The sequence below is a fragment of the Rhinichthys klamathensis genome, unplaced genomic scaffold (genome assembly GCF_029890125.1).
Source record: "Rhinichthys klamathensis goyatoka isolate OS25496 unplaced genomic scaffold, OSU_Roscu_1.1 h1tg000640l_1, whole genome shotgun sequence".
NCBI classification, from domain to species: Eukaryota; Metazoa; Chordata; class Actinopteri; order Cypriniformes; family Leuciscidae; genus Rhinichthys; species Rhinichthys klamathensis.
The window spans coordinates 207,501-226,503 of record NW_026607086.1 but is presented as its reverse complement, the minus strand read 5'-3'; the positions used below and the strand labels follow the sequence as shown (position 1 = coordinate 226,503).

Genomic DNA, 19,003 nt, shown 5'->3' with positions numbered 1-19,003 from the left:
TGAAGGGATCTATAAATAATGCCGGAACTTAATCGAGAGAAAGACTTTAAATGTTTAATCCAACTTATATGTTGAAAAATGTACGGTTTATTCAAACCCCCAATTTAATGACCTTAAAAATGTATATATTTAATTTCAATCAGTAACACAAAAAAAACACAAGAAAATCACAGAAATCACACACTCTAGACTAGAATAACTACTAGTATAGCTGAATAAGTACTACATCCGCCATGTTGTCATCATGTGATCTACCAGCGTCAGTTGCGTCGCCTTAGTGTCATTTATAAATCCTCTCCCGTGGCCTCATGGGATAGTAAAGTGTCCATTGTGAGTACACTTCAGAAGTAGTAGGTCATCCGGGTGCTCTTTTATGCTCTATAAAGTAGGGAAGTATGCAATTTCGGATGCAGCTGCAGAGAATTTGAGTTTGTGTGGGGTTGTTCATCTAACAAGACTAATAGGGAAGCATCGGTTTGCAGTTCACATGATCTTGTGGTCATCAACTACAAACCACCAGGCTCATTTGAGATGTAGGCGAGAGTAGATGACTGCGGTCAGTGGAGGGAAATAAGTGCAGTCAAAACGGACAGTTCTCACTTCTCATAGTGTATCAAACACCTATGAAATCATGTGAAGGAGATATGATTTAATTATGTGATTTATGCACTTGGTTGCTAAAAAACTGGATGTAATTTGAGTTCTGTTGCTTTAATATGAAATTAAATATGATGAACTCAAAGTACCGGTTATTAAGCATTCACTGTTGTAAATCCCCCAGAATGCAGTGCGGGCTGAACTGTACAGTGATCGCAAGGAGAGGTGGCGTCCCGCAGGAGCGTGAGCTAAAGGCATGTGTGCCAGAAACACCTTCTAAAGGGATCTGCACTGACACACCCGTCGAGACCGTCCTCATCATCTCATCATTCCTGCAGTCCACCGACCACACACGACGGGTGAGTAATGTATGTGTGTGTGTGTGTGCTGCACGTTTATACAGTTAGAGAGCGAATTAGAGCCAATGGGAGGTGGAGCTTGACGTCTAGCCACACCCAAACCCTAACCCTAACCATAGACTGTAAAACCAATATGGACGTAGTATCCGTGACGTCACTCGTAGTGTTTCTGAAGAGCATTTTTCGGAGCCAGCCGTCGCCAAAATGGGCAGCGAGGCGGATTAGCTGAGGTGACGTGACGCTAACAGACAGCAGACAAGCGCTAGTAGTGACATCAGCGGCAATCCACCTGTCACTCAAGAGGCCACGCCCTTAATTATGCAGAACTTTAAGGCTCAATATAATTTAAACAGATGAGTTATAAAAAGAATCCACCTCCCCCCTCACAGTTACATATGTTTTTCTATGGGATTGACTCTCTTTTGCAGCCTGTCTCTAGTGGCCAGTCGATGAATCGCAGTTTAAGTCACTTCCATGTAGGTTTCAAGAGAGAGACAGGACGGTTGCCGCTTGATCATAACCCTATTCTATACCTAAACAGCACAGGTGGAGCTGGACTAGGTCAAACTCCACCCATGACGCCCAGAGAGACGGAGCTGGACGTAACTGGGCTCTGCAGTGACCACCACTTGTAAAAATGTAACTCCCTTTGAAAGAAAGTCTGTTCACTCGGTGGCCATATTTGCAACGCAGCTGTTTCGGGCATCCTAGAGCAAGTACAACTTGAATGGGGGAATCCTGTATTCCCCAAAACTGCTCAAATACTAACCGAGTCTCAAAAACATGTTGTTTCTTATGCTCAAATAGTGTTAAAAAAAGTATTTTTCAGGCTAGACCAGCCAATCAGCCACGATGACTTTTATCAATCAGTGATTGGATTTTTATTTAGACGGCCATTTTGCACTTTGCACATTTTCCCATTCATAAATATGAGTGCGGCGTCTTTGGAAAATCCACAAATATCTGGACTTCACCACCATTTACTCAAGCCAATCGGATAACGGACACCTTGGCCATGTTTACACCTGGTATTAAGATGCGTTTTGGTCGATTAGATTAAGTGGACGACGATAAATACAGGAGTAAACGGGTCTAAAACGCTTCGAGCTCGTCCAGTTTCCTCCACTCACAGAGTTAGTTGAAAACACATTCGACCGGATTGCTTTCGTAGTGTGAACGCTCATGTGATCGAATGTGTTCAAACAGCCACTAAAGGCCGTCTTCTCTCCGGCTGCTGATGTAATGCGGGAACATTATGCGAAGAGCGATAGCCAGACGGGGTTTAAACTGTCGACTGAAGACCCAAGTTTGGGTTGAAGATAGGGGTGGAACGGTATAGCCTACATGTATTCGTGTCGAACCGAAACGGTACGGGCGTCACGGTTCGGTGCACGAATTTACACGGAGAATACACGGTATAAAAATAAATAAAACTCGCGTGCAAATTAATTAATGTAATGCGGAACTACTGTTAGATACGCGGGTTCTTTAGGGACACATAATATGTACCATCGGCTTAGCTCTGAACGCGCGTTCACTTCAAACGTTGGCTTTATACGCGCGTCCTATTCGCTTTGGACTAGCGGCGAACTAGACGCGATATACGCTCTATTCGCGTTTGGTGTGACCGCATAATGAACAGGCTGCGATGTCAAGATTGCAATGCTGGAGTGTGTGTGTGTGTGTGTGTCAGTGTGTGAGAGAGAGAGCCGCAGGCGCGATCAAACAGTGGAAACATAAAAAACATTCTCCGTCATTTCGTTCATACAGATCATTAAACCTGCCAAGTGTTTACTTATATTTGTGTAGCTACACTTGCAATAAAACACAACATTGTGATTTTGTCACACTGTAAACTCTTGTCAAACTGTAACCTGCAACTGTCACCCAACCAAAATCACACACACACACACACACACACACACACACACACACACACACACACACACACACACACACACTGTTTTAAAAGCAAAACATATTTATCCAACTCCATTTCAAAACAGTCTGTTGGTCCCATCTTTTAGACATTCGTCATATCGCATTGGTTTTCATTTCTCGTCCTCGGAGCACTAATCTTACACACTCTACATTGATTAAAAAAGAAAATCGAATGTGTTTTTAATGGTAGTATTATTTTATACAGAAATCAATTATTTATAATTCAGATGAAAATAATGGTACATTGTTAATTAATAATGTTAATTAAAATTAAGGAAAACAAATATATTGATCTGAAATATAGCAAAATAATTTTTAATTAATTCAGGTACAATTACCAAACATATCGCAAGGTCTTTTTGTCTTTTTATTAATTTAATTAATAAACTAATTATATAAAACTATTGTCAGTGCACTACAAATAAACTGGTTCTATGCCTTTATTAATAAAACTTATTTAAAAAATACAATGCCTTCTGCATTTTTGTTTTGCTTTTCCCTCCATTGTACCGAAATCGTACCGAACCGTGATGTCTGAACCGAGGTATGAACCGAACCGTGACTTCTGTGTACCGTTCCACCCCTTTGTCCATTGTCCAATCACACATCATAGCAACCGTTACTATGTGAGCAGGTCCGTCAAACATTGACTCCAAGCAAGATGGTGAAGCGGTGCGCCCACGGCGTTTGTAAATCGGACACTAGATACCCCAAATGATTGTCTGGAGGAGTTGTGTTCTTTCCGTTTCCAAAGCCGAAAACACAACGTGAGCGGTGCCTACAATGGATAAAAACCGTGTGGACGGCCCCACTCCCAGTTAAATGTGTCGAACATGGTTAACCCGTGCAGCGTGCGTGAGACTGAGACACTGAGATTAGTCAAAGAAACATGGAGAAAGCAGATCAAGAGGATCCACAATGGAATTACGTTTTCTAAAGGGTTGTTGTTAACATGATATTCTCGGGGGAAATGAGCAGCAGTGCAGCACCCGTAGACTAACGTTACAGTGCACATTCGCAACGGGGAAAGCATGAAGCTTACTTGACAACACCAGTTCATATATCAATATCGTAATGAATAGAAATAACCTTAAATAATATAATGTTATGGTTATCTGCATCTTTCCGTCTCTTATGTATAGTTACTTTTTAAACACGAAAATGGCATTCAGCATGACACGCAAGCGGTTGCTGTGGTAATGAACAACCTGCTTGTTTAAGAGAATAATCCTGTATCTGAGGCAAAATGACTAAATATGCAGCGCGAGTTATATATTTCTAACTCCAAACAATTAGCCACTGTACCAGCTTATAAAATCTTCTTCAAGGCTGTGCTGGTTGCATTTGAGGTAAGTTACAGGTCATGGGGTTTCTCAGATTTCGCTTGAAACCGGTATAAGCATTAGCCTCGATAGTAGTCGTGTGTCTCCTTCATTGTGTATTTTTATGTTTTGAATATATCCCTCCACTGCACACTGTAACCCCTTTTGGATGGTGGAGTATATCGCTGAGGTATTGCTCCATAAAAGGTCACTGACATGCACGGGTATACCTCTTCCCGTCATGGCAATCTGTCGCGCTGGTCGTGTTTGACCATTTGTTTGACGGGCGTAGCAACAATAACTAGGGGGCGTGACTTTTGCGAACGGTCAATTGTCCATTAGATTGAAAGATCTGAAAAACCCATACATTTACTCCCCCATAGACCCTCCCCTCGAAGAAATCAGGACAGAAGTGTTTGAAAGTGGACAAAAGAGATGAATTAAGACACCAGGTGTAAACAGGAGTGTGTGTCTCTCGCCTACCTGTGATCCGATCGAACAATACCCATTTTAACACCAGCTGTAAACAGGGCCTTTGAGCCGCATGTTGTAGCTTCAACCAATCATGCTTTGTTGGGAAACAGACTTGTTTTGAACTCCTCGCCCTGAAAAGAAATGTATTATTTATTTAGTAGTATCAAGGAACTCAAAGCCCATATATGCTTCTGTGAATGCCAGAAACCCTGTTTTACACCTGAATTCTAAAAAATGCCAGGTTGTTTCAACCCAACTTTGGGTCAAACGTGGACAAACCCAGCCGTTGGGTTCATTTTTTTTAATACAAATTTTAACCCAACGTTCGGGTTTGTCCATATTTGACCTAAAATTGGGTTAAAACAACCCAGCATTTTTTAGAGTGAGGTGAAGAACTAAACCGCCCATAATGCTGGGAAGAGTGTGTTGATGTGTTCGACAACACAGCTGCTCTGCCGTCAGTAAAAATAAAATATGTGCACTTCTAACAGGTATAGAGTGTTTTGTTCTACTGCACACCACTGTATTTTGTTGTTGTGTTTTATGTAAGTTGCTTGCATAAGGACTTGATGGTCCAAATCATGAAGCACTGAAACTTACATAATGTGTAGTCTTTATTTAGCAACTTAATATTAGCTGCATCATTTATTTAAGGATTATTGTTTATGTTTAGATGGAGTGTGTTTTTGGTAGATAATGATGTGTATTGTGTGTATGTTTAGATGGTATGGTCTGTATTATTAGTAACAGTAGCTGGGCAGATGTGGAAAACACATGGTTGTTGTAGTTGAGAATTTCTGGTGCTGTGAGAATACGGTTTCATGTTTAAAGTCGGGATGAAAAGGAAGTGTTTTCTTCCCTATTGTGACAATTAGGTTTTTAGTAAGCTGTGCCATTGCAGAACTAACAGGGAGGCTTAATGATTTAAAACAAGTATGATTGTTGATCGGTGTCTGGCCCCATGAGTGAACCTCTCGCAAGATAAATCAGCTTTTATTAGGCTAACAATATGTTTTTCTCGTATTAGTGCACATAATTAAAAAAAATATGATGTGTGTATAGAAACAGCTTTACTTTGGGGACAGATGTGTCCCCGTTTAACTCTAACAAAACCATAATCTGCTCCCTTTTTTCATCTCATATCAGCTCAGAGAGCCGTTTATTTGAAATACAAATGAAGAAAATATTTGAAAAGTGTGAATAAGGTGTTTAACGTGTAGTTGAAACTGAATGTAGTGTTGATGGGATGAGCATCTGTAGGAGTAGGTGTAGAAACCTCTGGGATTGAGACAAGCAATGTCCCCAAAAGGCAGCATTTTAACAAAAATAATCATATTGAATATACAAATAATATACTATTGCAACTCTCTTTACATTGGAATTGACAACAAAGCATTGGCGCGGCTTCAAAACATACAGAATGCTGTTGCAAGAATGCTCAAGTCAGCCAAGAAATTTGAGTCAATTACTCCGTTTTTAATAATCGTTGAAATGGATGCCGGTTCGAGATATAACTATCTATATCTATCTATAATCACTAACAGGATCTGTTACTTGTTTTTAAGGCTTTACAAAATTGTGCCCCTTCTTATCTTTCAAGTATGCTGCCATTTTATAATCCATCTAGATCTTTGACGTCCGAAAATCAAAATCTTCTCTGTGTTGTCCGAACAAAACACAAACATAAGGACAGAGCGTTCTTGGCTGACTGATGATCTCCTTCTTTCTGTAAGGTCAGTAAGTCACTACCGAAATTTAAGGCCATGTTAAAAGCACACACTGTATTACAGCATGGTCACAAACATCAGCGTCCACTCTGAAACCAGTCACTTCTCTATATAAACAGGCAATTAAGATATTTGACAAGAAACCTGATATGGCATCATTGTGATATCATACAAAAGCACAAGCTTTTTACTTGTTAATTTTAGTATTTTGAAATTCACTTTTAAATGTTTGAACAACTGTGTGTCCCCACTGTTCTCTGGCCTCATGGAGAGGCGTCAGGCTCTTCTATACCTTCCACCAGAGCCTCAGTTAGTGGGGATTGTGTGCTACCAAAGTTTAGAAAATCTTTTGGACAGTCTAGCTTCTCCTTCAGAGGGGCCACACTATGGGACTCTCTCCCAATTGGATTCAAACTGCAGAACAATATTTACATCTTTACCAGAGAGCTCAAACAGTGGCTAAAGTTGTTCTCCTGTGTAAAATGTGCCTTGTCTTGTTTAACAATGTGTTTTTATTTGTTGTAAAAGCCCCTATGGACAGGTGTTGAAAATTAACACTCTTGTTTTGTCTTGTCTTGTGCAGCACGCAGCTTGTGTTTAAAACTAGCTGTGCGCTTTCATGTTGTCATGTTTTGTGTGAACACGTGGCGTATGAGTGTCCTCATTGGCTGCGTGTTCATGTCTTGTTTTATGTGAACACATGGCTTGTGATTTGTTTTACTGGCCATGTGCTTGTTTTAGTCATGTTTGGTGTGAGCAAATGGCTTGTCATGTACAGTATGTTTCTTTGTGCCATGTGCTCTCCTGTGGATTGTCTAACCCCGGCCTTCTGGTTACCTGATTATTGATTAATTTGCCCCACCTGTCCTCCCTCGTTACCCTCTTTTGTTTGCTTCCCTAGTTATTCTTCTTGTGTTTTCAGTCCTGTGTTGGTTCGTCGTATCTAAAACATGTGTTTCCCTGCGTCCAAGTCCAAGTCCCCAAGTCCAAGTCCCCAAGTCCAAGTCCCCAACTCCAAGTCCCCAAGTCCAACTCCCCAAGTCCAAGGCCCCAAGTCCAAGTCCCCAAGTCCAAGTCCAAATCCAAGTCCCCAAGTCCAAGTCCAAATCCAAGTCCCCAAGTCCAAGGCCCCAAGTCCAAGTCCCCAAGTCCCCAAATCCAAGGCCCCAAGTCCAAGTCCAAGTCCAAATCCAAGTCCCCAAGTCCAAGGCCCCAAGTCCCCAAGTCCAAGTCCCCAAGTCCAAGGCCCCAAGTCCAAGTCCAAGTCCCCAAGTCCAAATCCAAGTCCCCAAGTCCAAGTCCAAGGCCCCAAGGCCCCAAGTCCAAGTCACCAAGTCCCCAAGTCCAAGGCCCCAAGTCCAAGTCACCAAGTCCCCAAGTCCCCAAGTCCCCAAGTCCAAGGCCCCAAGTCCAAATCCCCAAGTCCAAGTCCCCAAGTCCAAATCCAAGTCCAAATCCAAGTCCCCAAGTCCAAATCCAAGTCCCCAAGTCCAAATCCAAGTCCGTCTTGTTTTCCCCCTCGGGTAGTTTTTGTTTTATTTTTATTATTAATAAGAGCCCTTTGTTCTGTACTTGAGTCCTCGCTCCTTCCACCTCCCCGAAACCCTGACTCTAAATCTGGGTGATCACTTATATCAATGTCATATATATCATCATGTCATCCAGCCCTAAAACTTTAGTTTTTTTTTTTTTTAGTGTTTATTTAAAAACAACCAATTATGCAGAATATACGATGGTAAATAAGAGTTGTCAATACAATATATAAAAATACAATATGTAGGGTATGATTTTACCCCTAAATTCAGCATATTGACACAAAATGATAACTGCAAAATCCACCTTTCGCTGCCACGAGTCGTTGTTTCTATGAATTGCAGTGATAAATTTGCTTCTCTGATATGTATCTTACGGCAGTCTACGTCAGATTTCTTGTCAAATCTATTTATACAGTCCATCTCAAAGCTCTTTCCCAGTTTTAGCTGTTTTGTTTTCACACTGAAAACCAATGCCGCCACTCAGTGTTTCTGCCGCTCAGTACTTCTGTTTTTGTAGGACACAGAGACGATGAAATGGACGAAGCTTTCAGTTGATGCGTATCAGGAGGGGATGCTAGGATTTTATGTTGACAAGATTTATATGGTGAATTTACTTTACAGTACATTCAGGAATAAAAATGTGCAAATGTATTCATTTGTTGTGTCTTTTGTTGTGTTCATCATGTGAAAAGGCTTAGAGGGGAAGAACCACAAGCAAAATAGCTTATTACCGGTTTTTGCAGTATTGTTTTGAATGCCTCTCACCAGTGTTAGGGCGTTCTCACACATATCGTTTGTTTTGTCCTGAAACAGGGACTTGCAGTTTCTCTGAATTGCTAAAACACTTCTTTTTTTTATGTTCTCAATGCCTTAACTATGTGAACTTGTTTAATGTTTTACAGAAAGAGGGATTTATTCGACAAATTGGTTTAGGCTATTGAGAATTTGCTTCAGAGAATGGGATTTAGTGTTTTAAAAAAACTGTAATTTGTTACAATGTTGAATTTTCTTCGTGGTTCGGTTGGCTTTCACAAGGGAACCTTTCAAAGCAAAATGTGTTTATGCAAGTGCAACTGTCCTCTTTTTGGTCAGACTTTCCTCGGGGTCATCCATCAAGATGATTGTCAAGCTCGATCCATTATTGTGGCTTTATTTGTAACTGTCGAGACACACGCAAACACTATACGATTGTCACAGTCTTCGTCTGCACCTGTCTGTCTTAGTCATCTTCACTACACTTCCCAGAATCCTCCTCGTCTCCACACCTGTATTCACTCCCTCACTTACCAGCCTGTCCTTCGTTATCATCATCAGTGTCACCTGTTTTCACCTTGTTATGTCTGATTCTTGCTTGTATTTAGTTTGCTTCTGTTCAGTCTGTCCTTGTCGGTTGTTAAAGTTATATGGTTGTGTTTAGTGTGTGTTTCTGCCCGTCATTCTGCCTGCCTGTCTGTACCTGTGAGTTTGATCAGTAAAACTGTTTGATTTGGAGCTTTTGACTCAGCCATCTTCTTCTACCCGCACAACACCGTGACAGAACAACCGACCAAAACAAGAGTCAGCATGGGAATTCTTCTCACCCCGGTAAACCCAGCTCACTCTCCATTCACCCCAGTCGATCGTCTAATCCATTGCTTTCAAGACGGCTGCTCCATAGGTGAATATGTCACCGGCTTCCTGGAGCTTTCTGTGGGGGTAAGCTGGACAGACGACGTCCTGAAGTCGGTGTTTTGGGGCGGTCTAGACGAGAGCCTATACCAGCTAGCCCCAGCAGCAGCTTTTTCAGGTACCTTCGCCAGTTACCTTGATCATGTGTTGTGGTTGAGTGGATCGGCCTTCACCGTTGGTGAGGTTGTGGATGACATCACCACTCAATCACACACACCAGCCATCTTAACCACGCCACCCATCATCCGGAAAGCAGAGACCGTCCCGCCAGAGACCGTCCCGCCAGAGACCGTCCCGCCAGAGACCGTCCCGCCAGAGACCGTCCCGCCAGAGACCGTCCAGCCAGAGACCGTCCAGCCAGAGACCGTCCAGCCAGAGACCGTCCAGCCAGAGACCGTCCAGCCAGAGACCGTCCAGCCAGAGACCGTCCAGCCAGAGACGGTCCAGCCAGAGACCGACCATGCTGCTCTGGAAGACACGGTTCTCATTGTGGGGTCCATGGCTGTTTTGTGTGTGTGGGCTGCACACACATCTGTTACAGCCCATAAGTCCTCTTCACCGCTGGGGCCGTCCAGCCCAGAGACCCCTTCACCGCTGGGGCCGTCCAGCCCAGAGACCCCTTCACCGCTGGTTCCGTCCAGCCCAGAGACCCCTTCACCGCTGGTTCCGTCCAGCCCAGATACCCCTTCACCGCTGGGGCCGTCCAGCCCAGATACCCCTTCACCGCTGGTTCCGTCCAGCCCAGATACCCCTTCACCGCTGGTTCCGTCCAGCCCAGAGACCCCTTCACCGCTGGGGCCGTCCAGCCCAGATACCCCTTCACCGCTGGGGCCGTCCAGTCCAGATACCCCTTCACCGCTGGTTCCGTCCAGCCCAGATACCCCTTCACCGCTGGTTCCGTCCAGCCCAGAGACCCCTTCACCGCTGGTTCCGTCCAGCCCACGGACCCCTTCACCGCTGGTTCCGTCCAGCCCAGAGACCCCTTCACCCCTGGTTCCGTCCAGCCCAGAGACTAGTAGTGACTCTGTCACTCTCCCCATTAATTTTTTGGGGGGGGGCCATAGGGCTCCGCCATGGCCGCCCGAAGGGTCCTCACCGCCATGGCCGCCCGAAGGGTCCGCACCGCCATGGCCGCCCGAAGGGTCCGCACCGCCATGGCCGCCCGAAGGGTCCACACCGCCATGGCCGCCCGAAGGGTCCGCACCGCCATGGCCACGTCCACGTCCTGCTCCATCCTGGCCACGCCCACGTCCTGCTCCGCCCTGGCCACGCCCATGTCCGCCCTGCCCACGTCCTGCTCCGCCATGGCCACGCCCACGTCCTGCTCCGCCATGGCCACGCCCACGTCCTGCTCCGCCCTGGCCACGCCCACGTCCTGCTCCGCCATGGCCGCCTGCACTTCCTGATCCGCCCTGGAGGCTTCCCGTCCCAGTTTGGCCACGCCCTGGCCAGCCTTCAGGGCGCCCGCCCCCCCACCCCATTGATGTTCTACGGCGCGAGGTCGCGCCTTGTTGAAGGGGGGCGTTCTGTCACAGTCTTCGTCTGCACCTGTCTGTCTTAGTCATCTTCACTACACTTCCCAGAATCCTCCTCGTCTCCACACCTGTATTCACTCCCTCACTTACCAGCCTGTCCTTCGTTATCATCATCAGTGTCACCTGTTTTCACCTTGTTATGTCTGATTCTTGCTTGTATTTAGTTTGCTTCTGTTCAGTCTGTCCTTGTCGGTTGTTAAAGTTATATGGTTGTGTTTAGTGTGTGTTTCTGCCCGTCATTCTGCCTGCCTGTCTGTACCTGTGAGTTTGATCAGTAAAACTGTTTGATTTGGAGCTTTTGACTCAGCCATCTTCTTCTACCCGCACAACACCGTGACAACGATAGGGGAGTAACACTATATCGTGTCACAATATATCGCAATACAAAAATTCAACTATGTATCGTGGATAGTGGCAATAGTTTGGGTTTATAGTTCACCCAAAATGAAAATTACTGTATATGAAACAATTCATGTTTTCAGAGTTTTAGTGTCAGTACTACATTAAACTATATATATATAATGTTGAATATAATGTATAATAGTGTTTGACTAATTAATGATACGATGTAGACGTAGCCTAGGGGGCTGTTTACACGACACCGTTTTCAACTAAAAACGAAAAACTTTTTATGTAGCGTTTTGGCCGTTCGTTTATACGACAACGGCGTTTTGGGTTCCTGAAAGCGCAAACTTTTGAAAACGGTCTCCGTGTAAACCACAAAAAAACGTGAATCTCTGAAGACGATGACATCATGCACATGCGTATTAAGTGTTCAGGCTATAGTGTTTCATCGCCATCTAGTGGCCTGGCAGCAGAATACAGCGTTTTTAGTCGTTTACCTGATCCGTGTGAACGGGGATCGTTTTGACAATGACAACACGGAAAACTCAAAGGAAAAACTTCTCCGTTTTGAGCATATCGTTTGTCATGTAAACGTATCCTAAGACTATGTTGTAGTGTGTGTGTTATAGCAACCCAATTACACTAAATGCGTCTCTATAGCACGCAGTGTGTTTATCGTGCAATTTATACGCGAAAATGAGTTTTTACGTGCATAGGATACGCATGGGTTGGTTAGGGCAGGTTTAGTAGTGGTGTGTGGGGTGCGTTTACACGTTTGGGTAGAATTAGTGGTGTGGGGTGCGTGTGTATTACACGCAAATGAACTGCGTATCAAATGCACGTGAAAACTGTGTATCATATGCACGTAAAAAACTCATTTTCGCGTATAAATTGCACGATAAAACACAATGCGTGCTGTGGAGACGCATTTACGTAGAGGGGTTTTGTGTCATGTCTGAGGAAAATGTTTGTTTTTTTCAGCAAGATTGAATGGTTTTGAGTGGAGAGCTTCATTTTGACCTGAAAATAGTAAGATTAGGGACTTGGGTGAGAAGTTTTGGATTTGTGTTTAGAGTTTCAAGAAAAGGAGCCATTGTTTCAAGAAATGTGTTTAAGTTATCGAGAAAAACTGTAAAGGGTTTGTCTATTGTAGCAACAAGTCTGTGGGGCGGTATGTGCCTGTATAAGTACACAAGTGTGTGTGTGTGTGTGAGAGAGAGAGAGAGAGAGAGAGAGAGAGAGAGAGAGAGAGAGAGAGAGAGAGAGAGAGAGAGAGAGAGAGAGAGAGAGAGAGAGAGAGAGAGAGAGAGAGAGAGAGAGAGAGAGAGAGAGAGAGAGAGAGAGAGAGAGAGAGAGAGAGAGAGATGGGGAGAGTGGGTGAGTGTTTCTGCTTGTGTTCGTTCAGTGTTTGTCAGTCAGGATGGTTCAGCGATTCAGTCTCCGCAGACAGTACTCACAGGTAACACTTTCAGTGTGTGTGTGTGTGTGTGTGTGTGTGTGTGTGTGTGTGTGTGTGTAAGCATAGTGTTCATAAGCTTAAACAGAATACCTTTGAAAATGTTTGATTGTGAAGTATACACTGATCTAGCATGAGAATGAGATTTCTGAGAAGCTAAAGTCTCCATTTGCACCCTGTGAAATCTCTTTTCCAGAGAAACATTCGAGACATTAAAGAGATTTTTGAGGCATTGAAATGTCAACATCTGTTTGAGAACTCTGTTCACACCTGGTGAAGAGCATATGTGTTAAGGCTGAGTTAAAGCTATAACTTATTGACTGCATGTGTCAACAGTCCCAATGTTATCTGACACAAAGACCCTTTACCGGCTCAAACTCTCTCACCACAGAGACCACAGGTTCTGAGTCTCTCTACTATAGGCATTTTAAAACTTTGAATGAATGCATATAAGTTGCATATCCTCACTTTGTTCATCCTCTCAAATTCAAGTCATGTGAAAACACTACTAAAGAAAAAGATGACTGAATTTGATCCACACTGTCAAGATGAGCTCAAGATCTTAATTTACATGCATTTGTATGTTTGATCGCACTAATAAACATTATTAAAAGAATGCAACTTGAAATCTGCAGGATTACAGTAAAATGGAGTAGATAACATAAACATCCAAACATGTAGAAATATGCAGAGTTACAGAGTGTGTGAGTGTGTGTGTGAGTGTGTGACTCTCTTCTTGTGATTATAGTCGCAGATAAAACTCTGTTCCTGGTTCTCGGTGATTGAATGGTCATTACCTTTGCAAACAGAGCTTCTTATGCATTTAACTGGATGTGAATTATGCGTTTTGAATATGAAATTGACCTTTTAGAAGAAAACATTGGTTACTTTTTTTTTTAAGGTGTCCGTGTTACTGTGTAATTATGCATTTAAGTAATAAGTTATAGGGTTAGGGTTTGGTTTAGGGTAAGTTGCATGCAATATGCATAATTTATAGTTATTACTATAGTAACTGCATGTAAAGACACTGTTACTAAAACATCTCTACCACATCCTAACTACTGGGCAGATTATTTTTTGATATCCTCGCATAGAGGAAAGGTAATATCTGGTTATTTCGAGGTCTGTGTAAAAAGGGCTTTCCTGTTGTTCTGTCATTCCTCTCATTCTTCAACTTCTTGGAGTCCTAGGGCTCTTTTTTGATGAAGATGTTTCATATTGTGAATGAAGCATGACCTGCATACTTCATCCTCCTTTATGAGCTTTATGAGCTTTCGTGATTCGGTGGCTCTGAATTGTCAAAACACCATTCAAACTGCTTGCCACGGATGCGAAAAACGCAGAAAATACAATCCGATCCGTTTTTTTTAAGACAGACGAAAGTTTCGGAGGCAGTGTGCAAGCGTGATTGACATGACGTGAGGTCGTATTTATTTTTTAAAGGGTTAGTTCACCCAAAAATGATGTCATTAATGACTCACCCTCATGTCGTTCCAAGCCCGTCAGACCTCCGTTCATCTTCAGGACACAGTTTAAGATATTTTAGATTTAGTCCGAGAGCTTTCTGTCCCTCCATTGTAAATGTGTGTACGGTATACTGTCCTTGTCCAGAAAGGAGATAAAGACATCATCAAAGTAGTCCATGTGACATCAGTGGGTTAGTTAGAGTGTGTTGAAGCATCGAAAATACATTTTGGTCCAAAAATAACAAAAACTAGGACTTTATTCAGCATTGTATTGTCTTCCGGTTCTGTTGTGGATCTGTTTATTCTGGTGTCTCTATTGTCCTGTGCATTGGGTTTCCAGCACCAAGCCTATTAATATCCACCCAGTAATACCAAATTTAGCATTTTAATCAACAGTAATTTTTTTGTTAACCTTTTATTACTGTATATGTCTTGGAGTATCGCAATAATATCGTATCGTGAGTTCAGTATCGTGATATGTATCAAATCGTGACATGAGGGTATCGTTACACCAGTGAACACATACAAGCACCCAGGGAATACAATAAACTAGTGCTGTCAAACGATTAAAATATCTAAACGCGATTAATCACATTAATGTCATAGTTAACTCGCGATTAATCGCAATTAATCGCACATTTTTATCTATTCTAAATGTCTCTTGATTTCTTTTTGTCCCATTATTTTTTCTCATTTTAATGCTCTTATTAACATGGAAAAGTGGATCGGCTTGCTTTGTGCAAATGTTTTTTATTGAAAACAACACTGGCATATACTGTGATCAATCTCACACTAACATTCTCACTTATAATCTCTCACACAATGTAACACTGTCCATCAATAAAAGGGTGAAAGAAATCCTGACGAGGTCCTGATATTGACGAGGGGGCGGAGAATTTGCATCAGCTGTGTGTGTGTGTGTGTGTGTGTGTGTGTGTGTGTGTGTGTGTGTGTGTGTGTGTGTGTGTGTGTGTGTGTGTGTGTGTGTGTGTGTGTGTGTGTGTGTGTGTGTGTGTGTGTGTGTGCTTGGCCATCATCAAGTGGTGTTTCAGACTGGACGTGCTGCGATGATGATAGCTCAGTTCACAACGACAAAACACACAGATCACTTTGGTCTCGTCAATGGAACCATTTGGCAACTTTTTAAAAGTAAACTTTCAATTCAGAATCTTATTGGCATCCATTTCGGCGTCTCGCGCTCGTCATCCACTCAAAACGTAACGCTAACCTACTATTTGGCCGGCGCGCAAGCCCAAACAAGTGTGTGCGGCGTGCCTGTTGTTTTGTTTCCGGTCTAGCTAGATCCGCTTGCGCTTTGCAACGAAGCAACAAAACTCACGCATGCCGCGTCCTGTTGCAAAAGCATGTGAAAAAAACTACAAAGTTTGCTAGGCTGAAAAGACCGTTAATCGCGCGATAAAAAAATTAACGCCGTTAGAATGGGTTTGCGTTAACGCCGTTAATAACGCGTTTAACTGACAGCCCTAAAACCCAAACTAGAGAATCCACATTTATCCAAAATACATATTAAATAGATATATTTTTAGCTGAGTCTTGAAGGTAGACAAAGTCGATACATCACGAAGTGAAAGCGGTTGTGAATTCCATAATTTAGGAGCATTAAAGGGGTCATATAATGGTACATGCACTTTTACAAGTTGATTGTACTGAAATGTGTGTTGGCAGTGCCTGTACACAACCATCATAAAATGATAAAAATCCATCCAGTGTTTTTGTTTTAATCTCCTTATGTTTTCCCCTGCCTCAAATCGAGCCGTTCAACCGTGTGACGTCACACGCTCGGAAGCCCCTCCCGCGATTGTTGAATGACAGCCGGGTTTCAACACAGACCCGCCCTCGCTCGTGAGCCAGCTGTCAATCATAGTCAGCGCGGACCGGCGCGCTCATTGTTGATATGCTGGAGCACTGTCTATGAGCAGAATGGCGTCTAAGCGACTGTGGTGTTCTGTTCTTGGGTGCAATAACGAACACAGTCATTTTAATGTTCCTAAATCCGAACCGCTGAAGACGCAGTGGCTGAGTTTGTTTTCGAAGGGAATATTCCCCACGAGCAACGTCAATGCTCTCATGTTTGCCGAATCATTTCTCACCAGACTGCTTTATAAACGAGGGTCAGTATAAAGCTGGATTTGCTAAGAAGCTGCTCATGAAAAAAGGATCGGTACCAGCTATTCGTGTTCCTGCTGAATCTCCAGAAGAACTGAAGTGAGTGTAAAGTTTTATTAAACTTTATATTAATATATTTATCTTTGCAAATCGCTAGCTGCACGCTTCACAATGAATGCGTCTAAGGTTTACACTCAGGGTTCATTACGGCATGTTTTCTATGTATGACGTTCTCAATATAATTCATAATTCCACGTTTATACTGAACAACGCGTTATGGTTATATGGTTGTGTTATTGTGTTACAAACGGTGTACACAGAACAGAGGGGCGGAGTCAGCAAAGCTCATTATCATTTAAAGGCATATGCACTGAAACTGCGTGCTGAAAACAGAGCTGTTTTTGACCAGGTAAAATAAGTGTTTTCTTACAATACTAATGAGAATTTTTAATTAAAGTATATTACAAACTTTTAATTTAGACCCTAAAGAATCATATTAGCTTGTACAAAAATGGCATTATATGACCCCTTTAAGACTAAATGAACTTCCACCTAGTGGACAAACGGAAACAGGGAATGGACAAAAGACCGTTATAACCGATGCCTTGACTTGACTTTGACCTGAATGTGTGCTGGATGATGACGCTTCCAAAATGCTTCGCAAAAAACAGCATCATTGATTGATCATTGAATGTGTGAGAAACTGAGGTCTGATCTCAGTTACAGAACCACAAACTGTTTCCTGTTTCCTGTGTGAGATTCACAGCCCATTATTATTGTCGCTCTGCTCATTGTTTGAGTGCAGTGATGAGCTAGCAAAGAAAACACATTATCAGTCTTTTTTTTATTTATTTACCTTCATTTTACCAGGGAATAAAATCACATTGAGATTACAATCTCTTTTACACGTGAGCCCTGGCCAAGAAGGCAGCGAGGATACACTTACATAGGCAACAAGTAACAAACAGACAGGGATCCATCCGTAGCATTATATCCATAGCACATGCTATGCAATAAATGATATAGTTTGAGCCAGCACTGTTTCAATAACAATGACGGTGTAGCCTATGTGGTTTGCTTCGTCACATCTCGAAATTAAAACAGATTAATCTCTGAAAATGTTGAATTATTGTATATTTGGAGAGCAATGCAGAGTTCTGAGGTCATTAACTGTGCTCTCACCAGCATACATAATAATAACATGCTCTCTTTAATGTCATCACCCTGTTTCATCTGCACGTTTAATGAATATTTATGACTAATTATTTATCGGGGTCAGACCGAGTTCAGATGATCTCTGTATATTTGACCTTTAAGCACTGACAGATAATGCTCAGTCTCTTGCTTTGCTTCCATAACACAGAGCTTAAAGTCCCCCTGTGGTGTAAATCCAGCTTATAATGTTGTTTATGTGTCTATGTGGTGTTTTTAATATGCTTTAAGACACACCATGTGTAAGTTCATAAATCGACAGCATTGCTGAGTATTTTCTCCTTAAAATGTGAGTGAGTGGAGGCGGGGCTTATTTGCATATTCATAGAACCGCGCATACTAAATGAGGCGAGGGTGTCGAGTTACATTCAAGATATTTTAAGGTATAAAGTTTTTTTTTAAACGCTTACAATTAAAATAGCAATTCAGACAGATTGGGTTTGAGATTTAAGTTGCTATCTTGTTTGATTTTTACTGTTTCTTGCTCAGTTTTCTCAGTTCATGTTTCTTTTTTTTCTTAGTTCATTAGTTGCTATGGTTTTTGATTTGCCCTCATGTGTTTCAACTGTGTCTTGTTAATTATCTCATTTTATCCCTAGTGTTTCTCTGTGTTTATATAGCCCTCGTTTTCAGTTGTTCTTTGTCAAATCTTGTCCATTTTTAGAGTGGCTGTTCTGTTTATTGAGTTTTTGTTTCTCTATCCCTGAGAAGTGTCATTTTGTTTTCATTAAACTAATTGCAAATAGATCTAGCTCTTTATTTCTGTCTTTAATTTGACATCTCCTTGACAATTAACACATTTTTTTTTAGCTAACTGAAAGGTGGTGCTTACATCCATTTCACCCGGAGTTTAGCATTTCGGTAACACTTTATTATACCGTGTCCTTGTTACACGTTACATGTGCTTAATATAACAGTAAATTATGCATAATCAACTAACCCTAAACCAAACCCTAACTGTCGTTACCCTAACCCTGTGTGTGTGTGTGTGTGTGTGTGTGTGTGTGTGTGTGTGTGTGTGTGTGTGTGTGTGTGTGTGTGTGTGTGTGTGTGTGTGTGTGTGTGTGTGTGTTCATTGATGTGTCCGGCTGAGTCATGTTTCCTGTTTTTTACTCCTCTTATTCTCTCAGGATTGTCTTATTTTGGGATGTGAGGATGTTTTCACACACACACACACACACACACACGCACACACACACACACACACACACACACACACACACACACACACACACACAC

The 19,003-nt window shown here is 42.5% G+C and overlaps 1 protein-coding gene across 2 annotated transcripts in view; it reads left to right on the top strand.

The window, feature by feature from the left end:
• The first annotated feature begins 725 nt into the window (after positions 1-725).
• Positions 726-19,003, top strand: part of tmcc1a (transmembrane and coiled-coil domain family 1a) — a 117,950-nt gene continuing 99,672 nt past the window's right edge. Inside the window, exon 1 of one of the 2 annotated variants that reach the window (XM_056241413.1) lies at positions 726-956. In XM_056241413.1, the coding sequence (XP_056097388.1) occupies positions 729-956 (228 nt within the window). In that variant the 5' untranslated portion in view covers positions 726-728. Of the gene's footprint in view, positions 957-12,892; positions 12,963-19,003 lie in introns of those variants that run through there. The other variant, XM_056241416.1, reaches the window with a different exon arrangement.